The sequence below is a fragment of the Ambystoma mexicanum genome, chromosome 11 (assembly GCF_040938575.1).
Source record: "Ambystoma mexicanum isolate Mex_15411 chromosome 11, UKY_AmexF1_1, whole genome shotgun sequence".
Lineage (NCBI taxonomy): Eukaryota > Metazoa > Chordata > Amphibia > Caudata > Ambystomatidae > Ambystoma > Ambystoma mexicanum.
Genome location: NC_090934.1, coordinates 592,675,119 through 592,687,439, shown reverse-complemented (window position 1 = coordinate 592,687,439; position 12,321 = coordinate 592,675,119). Strand labels below are relative to the sequence as shown.

At 42.4% G+C, this 12,321-nt stretch overlaps 1 protein-coding gene across 4 annotated transcripts in view; it reads left to right on the top strand.

Annotated features, from left to right (window-relative positions):
• The window catches only part of TPCN2 (two pore segment channel 2), a 675,604-nt gene extending 664,106 nt beyond the window's left edge, over positions 1-11,498 (top strand). For 3 of the 4 annotated variants that reach the window (XM_069623453.1, XM_069623452.1, XM_069623450.1), the window contains 3 exons: positions 5,650-5,731; positions 8,590-8,681; positions 10,406-10,624. In XM_069623453.1, coding sequence (XP_069479554.1) covers positions 5,650-5,731; positions 8,590-8,681; positions 10,406-10,484 — 253 coding nt within the window. In that variant the 3' untranslated portion in view covers positions 10,485-10,624. Of the gene's footprint in view, positions 1-5,649; positions 5,732-8,589; positions 8,682-10,405 lie in introns of all 4 variants that reach the window. The other variant, XM_069623451.1, reaches the window with a different exon arrangement.
• The last annotated feature ends 823 nt before the right edge of the window (positions 11,499-12,321 follow it).

Here is a 12,321-nt window from a genome sequence, read left to right as displayed (position 1 = left end):
CATACAGTTTGGTATTTGATTAGTCAGTGTTGTTTTTGAACAAATGGCTTCCAGTCGCATCAGTCGAGTTATGTGGAAGACAGCCTTTTTAGTGGTGGTGGTTATATGTGCTTTCTGGGGGAAATAATTTCAAGGTTTATATGCTAACAAACTATTCACTCTTTTGCATGAAGACTCTGTAATCTCTCCCTATGGTTTTTTAAGCATTTCCTATCAATCAAGAGATTCTTCCTCCCGATACCAAATCCTTCATGGGAGGACCCATTACCTCCTAGAGGTTGTGAGGGTCTGTTGATCTATTTGGAGTACATCCTATTGTTTTTTCATCTGACAGCCTTGCACGCAGAGGCATATACTGGGTGGGGCCTGAGCAGGCCAGGCTCACCAAAAATCTTTAAATTACCACTCAGCGCGCAGTGCTTTGTGGGCATTTACAGATTTCACCCAACAGACCAAGCAGTAGGGGTTGTTGTCTGGCTCCGTCTGATGCGTATGTCACGAAGCAGGAGAGGCTGTCCCTACTTCCTGGTTCCATTGTGTGGGGTGCATTAACCATAGGCTTATGGAGCAGCCGAGGAGATGGTGGTGAGCCTGGAGGGAAACGAAAGGTAAGGGGGTGCGGGGGAAGCTGTTTTTGTATGTGCACGAGCATTGTATGTGTGAATGTATGCGTGCATGTACATGCATGTATGCATGCAAAAGTGTGTCTGTGTGCACACGAATGAATGCAGTGCCAATGTTGTACATGGGTGTGAGCATGCATGTCAGCGCAGTGTGAATGTTCTGGGTGCACGTATGAATGAAAGAGAAGCGTGACTGGTGGGTGAATGTGTGTGTGTGCACGTCTTTTTGTGCGTGTATCTAAGTGTGCAGCGGTGTGTATATATCTCTAGATCTGTGTTTGTGTGTGTAAGCCTGGGTACCAGGAATGGACATGGGTGCATGAAATGTTTTTTTGAAAGGAGCAGGGTATGTTTTACTGGTGTTTTTGAGCAAAGCCAACTTAAGTGTTATGTGAGAGAGAGTTTCGGGAGGGGGGACGGGTACTGCAATGGGACTGGCTCGGTGCTACTGTTGCATGGAATTGTGTACTCTCATTAAGAGCAAAGCCAACATGAGTGTTCCTACATGGGAGAGGGGATGGCATGTTTCCTTACTGTGACACTGCATTGTTTAACTCATATTAAGGTCAAAGGCAACCTGAGAAGTGTTACGTGGGGGTGGTGGGGGCACTTGTACAGCCCGCAAGTCAATGTTTTCTTACTGTGGCATGACATTTTTTACTGGCATTAGAGGGATGAATACAACATGAGGTTTCTTATGGAGGGGGGTCATTTCTGTAGCCCCCAAGGGCATGTTTTCTTACTGTGGCAAAGCCAACAGAAGTATGTTTTTATGTGGGGATACTGGTATATATTGGCAGAGCCAGCATGAACCTGTTTTGTTATAGTATCATTACTGGCATTATGGTCATAGCAAACATGAGTATGTTCTTATGTTGGAATATTGGCATATATACGTGCACCAGAATGTGGATATGTGTGGGCACAGTCAGTATGAAAATGTGTTTTCACAGAGTACTGGTATATAGTGGGCAAATGCATTAGGAAAATGCATTGAACAATTCTCCCATGCATTGTTGGTGACTTGGAATCTAATGGGCTTAATTATGCCTTACCCTACAAATCCGATTGTAAATTGTGTGGCTATTCACCTAATTTATCTCAAGGTGTACTTAAAAATGCACCATTTTAACCCATAATTTAAACATTTTCTTGGGGTTGGGGGGGGCAGCGAGTGGGGAGAGATCTTCCCTTGATTGGTCTGCGCTCCCCTACTACTACTTCAGCCAGGGTTACAACAAGCACCGTCCTTCTTTTGGATCCCCTTAGGTTGGGCCCTACTACATGAACTCCATGCGCCACTTGTTACACAATGCAAGCTACGCCTCTGCTTGCATGGTCCCCTAACCTCCAGGAAGGATGCTTCCAATGCTTCTATTGCCTTTTTAGTAGTATTCTGCATATAATGTTTTTCTCTGCATAGGTGGCTTTCCATCGCTGGGTCTATGCTCTAATGCAGGGGCCTAGAACGCTTGGCTCTCCAGATGTTTTGGACTACACCGCCAATTACTTAGCCAGTATTGTCAATGGTATGGAACTATGGTAGCTTTAGTCCCAAGCATGTGCAGAGCCACTGGTTGCAGACCCCTGCTTCAGTGGGTAATAGCAAAGCAGCACCAGAGGCTTTCAAAAGATATTGTCTTCTAATTGTTAGCTGCAAAGCAGCCACTTATGGTACGTTATGCCACATGCCACCTGTAAGTGCTATATATTGAATGCAAGATCTAAGACAGAGGCTTTTTTTACAGGCAACATTGAGAAACATCTGGCTCCTCATTCTGAGTTTTCTCTTCCCTGTTCTGCCATCCTTGGGAACCTTCCAGTGGATCAGAGGATATATGTTGCGAGTGTGTAGAAGTACATGCCGCTCCCCACAGTGGCCTCTATGCCATGGTAGTTCAATTTAACCAACCAATTTTTAAGGAAAAGGAAGGCAGTTTTGATTTATGGTTCCGTGACCATCTGCCCAGATACCTCTAATATAAATCGGGGCGAAAATGGGAGTGGAGATGATGAAAAAAAAATGTTAAAAAGACAGAACAATGTAAAGCAGGAGAGGTATAAAGTGCATTGGTTGGGAAAGGTAGAGGTTTACAGAAGTCCCTGTGACAATCCTCCAGATGGCGTCACTTCTCCCCAGATGGCAGCCCCTTTCCATAAGGCTAGGGAGGTTTGGTTGCTAACCAGTAGTCCCTTTATGGGTGGTAAAATGCAGGAGGACCTCATGGGGAGGAACTGCCCTCCTGGGGATAAGGATGTGATTTTGGGACACGCCCCCTTTAACTCCCGAACTCACGGGGTAATAACACCCAGACCCTCTCTACTTATGATCCAGTCTGAAACAATGTGTTATTTATTTATTTAGTTCACAGAACTTGTAAAAAGCTTCAGATACAGAATTCATACATTGCTGCCAAAAATGATCAGAAGAAATAAAAACCCAATTGTGTATATAGCGGCCATAATACAAAACATAAGTAGGTTTCATTAGCATGCGACTTGTCCACACATGTCTCACTGTTTCAATAACTTCATGGTTATTACATATCTGACAATGTTGTTGGTCTTTAGTTAGCTCATTTCCATTGGGTACCATGAGTGGCACGCACAGGAAGTTGATTGGTCCTCATAAGTAAGTGAAATGTACATATTCAGGGGTCAGTACAACATATAAGCTATAACTGGGGTCATAGGTAAGTATGATCTATACCTTTTAATGTATTGATAATTATGCAATTCATCAAAGTTTTCCACCCAGTCATGAATGCGCACTTTGTTTAAAGGCGGATTTGATGGATTCATATAAACCGCAGCAGCTCCGCTCAGTGTCCCAACCAAGTTCATAGAAAAGTGTATTGCATGATTGATTAATGTTTTATTGTAAACTGTCAGATAATCTCGCTGTAATGTGTATAGGGACAAAGACAGATCTCAAACACATTACAATCAAGAAGGAAGAGTGCTCGACCAACTGTTGTCAATCGAACTGAGGTTACGCTTGGGCAGTCCCCATTATTTAAACCAACCAGAAAAGAAAGACTTTGGTCTTTTTGGAATGGAACGAGAGGACGAGAAGGTGTAGAGAAAGGATACTGATGTGAAGGGTGTCAGCAGTATTAGTAGAAAGTGGAGAGAGCGTCTTGCAAGTCGGCAGGACATCTATAGTAGTAGTAGTAGTAGTAGTAGTAGAAGGTGGAAACAGGAGGGCGAGCGAGAGACCGAGGAAAGGCAAAACTGGTCCAGCACCATACCAGTCTGGGAGAGGGAGACCGGGTGATACGAAGATGAACCTATCGAGAAAAGGTAGAGTGAAGTCGACAAGACTGAACATGGGACGTCCAGAGAGTATCTTGATATTCGACCGAGAGCCGGCATTTAATCCAAGAGAAAGTGTGGTGGTGCCATGACCTGTGGTGGGTGGACCGTGCAGTCCGGTAATGACACCGAAACCACCAGCACTGGCCTACCAAAGAGCCGTGTAGGCGATTTACACAAGGAACAGCCAGAAATGCACACAATTCGCTACATGCAAGAGCTGCACGGTCGTGTCTGCACCTACACCCGAACTGCCCATAGCCGAGGGCCCCAACGAAAGAAGGAAGAAAGAAAATGTCACAGAGGAGCACCAGGCAGAACCAGTGAAACGTTGCCTGCCCAGAACAGGGAATGGGAGAAAGTCAGGGAGGAATCCATGGAATATGTAAGTGAAAGTCGAAGCACATACAAAAGAGACTTGTTTGGAATCCTGTGCTGGCGCTAAGGCATTTTCCTCCAAAAATCGAAGACGCAGATCCTTTGGAAGTTGTCATTGAGAAGATTAACTCCCGGACCTCGGGGTCTTTGCGAGCATCATTGTCGAGAACAGTATTCTCCTGGTGAACAGCCTTCAAACTGCCAGCCTCTGGGGCACGTGCCTGTGAGCCAGGGGATACCTTTTGTGCACACGACAATGCGCAAGAGGGTGTCTTCCTTTCGTTTTCATCAGCACTGGATCCTGCCAAAAGTCAGTGCCCCTTGAAACCAACGGGACACCCATTTTACCCTAAAAGAGAAGGAAGAGAAGTCTTTGTTCCAACTCAATAAAATAAAATAAAAGAAAATAGAGGGATGAGGAAACCCTTGGAGGGAACTACAAGATTTGTTAAATAAGTTGAAGATAAGATAGCCTGGAAGAGGCTCACAAAAACTGGGCAGCATGCTAGGAGAAGGGGGCCATTCTCTTAACCCCACCTGTGAATCGTGGAACTTTGTTTCTTTTTGTTGTGAACTTGGGAACATCTCCTTTGTTTGTGGATCTTTTCCTGAGCTTAAGAAGGCTGCACCTTGAGGGACTCCTACCCAGGAGAAGGGAGCCATTGTACTGGGTCTTAGAAATAACTATTTTTCTTAAATTGGGATTTGCGTTTAAGTGAAAGGGATAGAACTGTGAATTTTTGATTTGGACTACACAGACTTCCTGACGGCTTGAGTTTTAGTTTGTTTGGGATAGGGAAACCACCTCTAGTGAAGGATAGACCGGATTGTTTTTCCTAAAAATAAGTCTTCAACAATTACTTTACCACCGTTTGGTTTGACTCCTCATTCCATGCCACCCCCTCACACTCAGTTAAAACAAGCCTAGCAAATTCATCAAAGAAAATATCTAGAGATTTTGCTCCTTTTTTCAGGAATAGCGCGTCAGTTTTAGGACCTAGAGCCCTTTTGTAATACATGTACTACTTTCAGTTTCGACAGAGCAAATAGAACTGATAAAGAACCTCAAATGAGGATATTGGAGGGGCTTTACATGAGTGTGGGGCAATGCAGGTGCTCCGATTTGGAAATTGTTTTACTGCTGGATATTCTGCTTCCTGTCCCTTTCTTGTACCAGGATACCTATGCCATGTACTCCAGGAGAAGGTTGGCGGGTGGCAGCATTGATGTTCCTGGAATGCAGAAGTTCTAGCAAATTAATTACTTGTACCAATTCTGTATGTAATTTTGTGTCTAACAAAGTGACATTTAATATACTTTTTTGTTATTCCAGATGGTCAAAGCTTTATTTTGTCGCCTGGTGGCTGATATCATCTGTTATATGGATCAATCTTTTTGTAGCCTTGATACTTGAGGTAAGAATGAACGTTGATACCCTGAACTAAAAATGGAGGATATTAACTGATTGCAATTATTGACTTAATATAAAGGCTAACCTTGTAGCACTGGTGTACCACTGTTTTCCTATTAAATATGTGAAATATTTTGTAGCTCACATTAACGAGCAATTTGCTTCTTTCCTCAATGCTACTATGCCGCACTCTCTCATTTGACTAAGTCTGTCTTTACATCACACATATCCTAATAATGTACAACACATTATTTCAAACACTTGTCCAGCTTTAATAATTCCATGTTTGTGAATCAAGGTACATAGCTATCATCGCAGTTACAATGCTGGTGGAGAAACTTTCTTGCCCCATCTTTTTAGTTGCATCTTAGTGCACTGAATTCTCAAATTCCCCTATTTCGTGAGTTTAACTGAATTCATTTATTCCACTTGTCTCTTAATAGCTTGTTATTATTGTGGCATGTGTCTACTATGTTTGACAAAGTCTCACTACTGCCATCCTGGCCGGTGGCTCATCACTCTGGTCCTTGCTGTACCAAAAGTGTGCATTCTGTGTTTGTCATTCCTACAATTTTGGGTACTTTAAGACATGGATCTTATTTCTCTGTGTGTTATAGCACAATGGGGCAGACGTCCAACTAAATTGTTTTCTGTGTAATAGCAATTGTGAAAAGGTAAATGGTAGAATCTGTAACCATGGTGAATCTCATCCGAGGCGGCTGTGCTCTCTGCTTCAACCATAGCATAGTAATGGAGTTTCTTTCTGGTGGTTGATCTTATATAACCACCCCCATTGACCACCTCATCAAGCATTCCTTATTCACATATCCACCCCTCTATGGTAAGGCTTGCTTATTCGAAGGTGTTGCTATTTATTCTTCAAGTACAATCTGATTGAGTTGTCCATGGAGCTTTGCCTGTGACATGCCAGAATGATTTGGTGTGTGCACATTATTGTTTGCGCTCCAATGTTACAGTACTCTTTGTTGGCCAACATTGCTCGGTGCATCCCATGTTGCACATTTCAGTAGATGATTCTTTGGTGGCCTCCCTTCTCCGTGGTTGCCACATCTTCTCATGTACTGTGCAGTACCTTATCTGTACATCATCTCATGCAGTACAGTTGAGCCTTCTAGGTAGCCAGTATTTCTTGGTTTCTGTACATGAATAAGCCCTAACTCGTCAACGCATGGCATTGAGCTTTCTCGCTATATCATGCAGCAAAATTGGAAGGAGCCTCATTGTTGGAGGCCAGCATTTAAGTATTTGATTTATCCCGTTTTTTTTATCCTAATGAATGAATGGCTGCATCGTCTGGATTCCAATTTAGTTGTAAATAACTTTGATCCTTTACTAATTATCATTTTGTATAGCCGGTGGGGGTATGTTAACACAAGTCCACCATTATTTCATAGCAGTGAAATTGCAGGTCGGTAATATCACATCTCGGTTAGTCAGTCCCCCTCTCCTGTAGCTATCTAAATCCGAAATATTTGGCTATAGAAACACGCATTTTAAAAAAAAAAACTTTTAATTCCTTTCTACACATTGTTGCCTGACTTTGAAACTCTCCCAGCAGTAGTGGCAATCAATTGGCTCTGTATTGCCCCATCTTCAATGTATCGTTATAATCTGCCACCTGCTGCCGCGCCATCTGCATGGAAGCACGTACCCAAGGGCAGGGTCCCTGGGTGCCGCTTTGCTGGTTCAACTTCAAAAAAGTGGTTACTGGCTTTAGGATCCCAGGTTACACCGTGGCATTGAGTTATTTAAAATGTTATATTGCTTTTCCTAAACCTGAATTGAAGTAGTATCCTTAAACTGTTACCACTGAGGTGGCTTTCGAATTCCTAACTTCCAACAGTAGACTGTTTTCTGAATCCCCTGTGCCCTTTTTTTCCAGCAAGGTTAAGCAGATTAGACATGTTTATACTCTGGAAGCAACGTTTTGTGCAGTTCCTGTTAAATCTCTCTTCAGCCTCACATTTGGTGGGGTGCTTAAATTTATTGCAACTTCACAAATGCGTTGCCTTCTAAACAAGGTTTGCCTACCATAAAGAACATATTCCGAGTACTCTTGATGACCATCTCTTAGAACAACCTGTATATTATCTACTCCTTGTGCAAGTGGCCATTTTCTATACGAACCCAACAAAAATGCTTATATTGCCTGAAGTGTTCCAAACCTTATACTCCAGTCTTGCTGCATTGTGCTGTCTCCAGAATACTTTAAGTATTGGCTTAGCTGCTTTTAAAGTATTGAGTAGCTCAAGTGCCCTCTCATTAAGTAATGTAGACTATTCTATCATTCCTGATCCACTCATAATACATAGATTGGGATGCTGTATCTGCTTTATGGGGGGGGGCCCTAGATTTAAGATTCATTTCTATCACACATTGTGTACGCTTGTAGTTTTTCATTCTAATTTAGGAACCCATACATTCGACTCTCTTCTTGAGCAACATCATCTGTAGTTTGAAAATAATCCAAGGAAAATGGATGTTTCACTATGCTGATCTGCTGCAACGCTTACATTTCATGTTTTTCAGATTGTGATATCACTACCTAGCTCTCATTGGAAGATTGCAATGGACCTTAGCTTGATCTATCAAGTTTGGAGTGGTGATTAGCCCCACATACTTATTTCTGGTCACCAAATCTGCAAACAAAGTTCCTTTTCACCTCATCTACACATTGCCCACATCAGTGTATTGCACATGTATGTGACATTTATCGTGTTGCTTGTATACATTTAAACTCCCCAATAATCCTTGGGCTACATTGCAGTTCTAAAATACATATTCAACGTAAAAATAAACGTAACTATTTGTGCCAAAATATTTGTCTTTTTTCTGTTCTAGAATTTTATTCACAAATGGGACCGCAGTCAGCGTCACTCCCTCACTGAGTCGCAGCACTATGAATATCACATGACCGTTCAACTCATGTTCAGGTGTGTGTGCAAATATTTCCTGTTTACTCTCCCTCCTGGTGGCACACACCACCGCACTTATTCCTACTATGCCTTTAACCTACACTTTTCCATTTGCTCCACCTTTCCTTTAATCTTCCCTTGTCACTTTGCCTTTCCTTTCCCCTGGTATTCTTTCCCCCATACAGTCTCTTACACTAGAGCTTTCCTTAACGTTAATTTTACCTGTTGGCTTGTCCGAATTGAGGAGAAGGATGACTGTAGATCATGAATGCATCAGTTGTGAGTCAACTTTGATCTGCTTGTGTGTGCATTGCACACACACACACGGGCTTGTACCGCTGCATGCACGTGTGCAGTTCTGCATGAGCATGCTCCCATATGACCTCTTCACTGACCTCCATGCATGCACCTCCTCCTTGTACATGTTTGTGTATCTGCACCATGTATTTGATCATCTCTGCATGCTCGTACACCCATGTGCAACCTGAAAAACCTGTCTTCTCATACCTGTGCAGGTTCTCGCACACTCATGCATGTGCAAACCTGCACCTGTATGCAGACACATTGGCATGCACTTCTGCATCTTCATGCATACAAACAGAAACTTGTGCTTGGCCCTCTGCATGCACTTCGGCATCTATATTATGCGTTTGCATCACTGTGTAGTCCACTGATACAATGTGACCCTGTGTTGAATTTCAGAGAGTATGTCGCCACCTCTAAATAATGTCAGTTTTCCATTAATTAATCTATTCTTGTTACTTCGCAACATTTTCTGCAGGGAGGCCAAGATTAATCATAAAAATGTTTCTCACAAGAGTCAATTTGAGTGCTCCTTTTGGGGGATAGTTTCCATGTTTTAATGTAGTTTATTGCTGTTCCGTAAGGTGCATGATAGCCAGTATTTAAGACAATGGGATTGAGGCATGAGAGAATATGTAGTTTTTATTTATTAATTTATTTCGTGCATGTATGCAATATATTTTACCCCCAAGCACACTGCATGAGTAAAAGCACTCAACTCAAATAAATGGGCTAGGGGAGTGAACGTTTTTGGTGCTATCTTACCAGTCCTATCTTGTTTAGTTCGCTGGGTTGGGGGCAAAAAAACTTTCATGTGGTTTGATTCTTTTGATAGTCTTACTCTGGTTTCTGGTGGGTAGGAGCCAACTCTTAGATCTATAGCCTCATCTGCCGTCTTGTAAGAGAGAATGCCTTAAGTCTGCATTCCATGCTTCACCTTTGTTCTGTTTCCAGTTAACTAGCCAATAAACAAGCTTGGAATGGAGGTTCTAACTGAACGTTAAAGGCTGCAAAAAGGCTGCATTCCAAGCTTCCCTTTGTGATCTATACACACTGACCAAGGAGGCATGGACAAACTCCAATCGCAAGCCCTTTGCATCAGGTGCAATTATGCGCTAGGCGACCTTCATTCTCTTTGGAGGCCCTTCCCTTTGGCTTGGGACCACTGTGGTAGCAGTAACCTACCACAAAATTGAGCGCTCTAGTGCAAGGCTAGGTGAGGGAGGGGGTGCTCGTTCATATCTCTGGCTGCATACCTGTATCTAAATCAAGTATGAGATGTATATGGCAAAATGTGTATTGAGGGTTTCCGGTTCCCTTATGAATTATGGCACAAACCTTCACACTGATAATATAATGGAGCAAATGGAAAATGTTTCCATTACTCCCTTAATGAAGAACACCTGATGTCTAATTTTTTCGCTTGTGTTCACTTCTAGGGAAGATCTGGAAGAGCCAACTGAGGAAGAGCTTATGGACCGGCTTCATCATCACCCCCACTTGCATCTCTCTCGGTGACATAAAAGAAATATGACCAGCCTTGGTCTGTGTTGCAGGGTCGAGGAACGGGCAGCTGAAGTAAAACCACTTTTAAAGACGGGACATTGCTCTGCCTTCTGGGATATGCAGCCCTTAAAGCTGGACGCAGAGCTAGGGTGGGCTTTTCTCTTGAGCAAAGCGGAAGAGCCTATTATTCTCCTTTGCTGGTGAAAAGGAACACACTTTGAGTTTGCGCAGTGGATTTGTGACCTCCTCGCTTGAACACACTGTTTTAGAGTGCCGACTTCTATATTTCTCCTTTTAGGAGCATCGATTGTTTGCCATGTGCTGCTGCTGCATTTCGTTTGTGAATGCAGTGGTGTTTGGACAGATGCTATGTGTTTTAGGTGTACAAATCAGTTTTAGTTCTATTTTTCTTAAATGTTAAAATCAAGTGCCTCAGTCACTTTTTTAGAAATCTTCTTTGCAACTAGGATTTAAAATCAAGGCTGACTGCTTTAATGGGGTCATAGAGTATTACAATTATACAGCACTTTAATTATGTACATGTTTTATAACCACTTTAAGAAATTATTTTAAGTTCTTTTCGCCACAAGGCGCACTACCAGATGTGCATACACGTGGGATTGAGGGCGAGGCAGCATATGGGAATGGTAGCAATATTGATGGACATTTAAAACTTTTATATATTGTATTTTTAGAAAGGCTTCTTCGACATCAACTATTTCATTTGATGTTTTAAAATCGTACCTGTAGACGTTTCCTGCAGTTGTACGTATGGGCTTGGTTCACCAAAGGTTGCCCGTCATGTTAGGTTTGACATATCCTTGAATTCATTTTAATGTGGAACTGGGATTGGATCCAGGTTAGCCAATCACACCCTCATTGACCTGGGCAGAATGGGTTGCCCCAATTAACCACTATCAAATACCCCTTTCACCATTAATGATGTAATGGGGACTGCGGAAGTTTGGTTATTTTGCAAGAAGTAGGTTCTTATTGAGATGAATAAAATAATAATTGTTTACACGCTTTGTGACAATCTTTCAGCCTCATAATTATTTTGGGTGGTAATGGTGTTCATCTTCTCTTCCCTATTTCTCTGGAACATAAATATCATTAAGGGAGCATATTTGCCCACCAGTTTACACCTTGTGAATTGTTCCTCTAGGGTCACATGTCAAGGTTTTTTCTAGAACTTTCCTCGTGGGAACTATGCTTTGCCCGTTGATCTGCTGTTTTATTAAACCAGGAACAGTGTTCCCTCCTTTGAAAACCACTCTTCAGCCTAGGTTTTGACCCAGTTGCGTCATGCTTACGAAGGTAGTCACCAGTTATAAGCTATGCTGTAAACTGCTCTTTGGCTTGAGTTAAAGGCTTAAACGTTTAATCTCAAAAGCAATCCACAGCTCCAAGCCGTCGAAGAAAAAACCCTCTGCACTTGAATTTAGGTAACAAGTATGGTCATGCTTTATTTGATTACAATGCAAGAAACAAATCTCACATAGTAGCCATGTTTTGCTCAAGAAGCTGCCCTAACCAAGATTCAACAAGCTTTTGGACATTTTCGATCTGAAGGACAACTAAAAAGAAATGTATGGGTGTTAGACATTATAACACTCGAAGATATTGTTACTTTGCAGCGCCCCGTCCTTTGCTCGTATCCATCTATCCTGGTCAAATGACTTGCTTTCCATCACCTTCTTTCCCAACATTCCTGCTTTAGCCATTAACATGGTTCATACTGGAAACATCTACCTACTCGCATACCAATATTTCACGTGCTATATCTTTGTCACGCTTCCTAAAGTAGAGGTTTGCTCTGGAGACCTGCTGCGGCTACTTTCTAAATTTT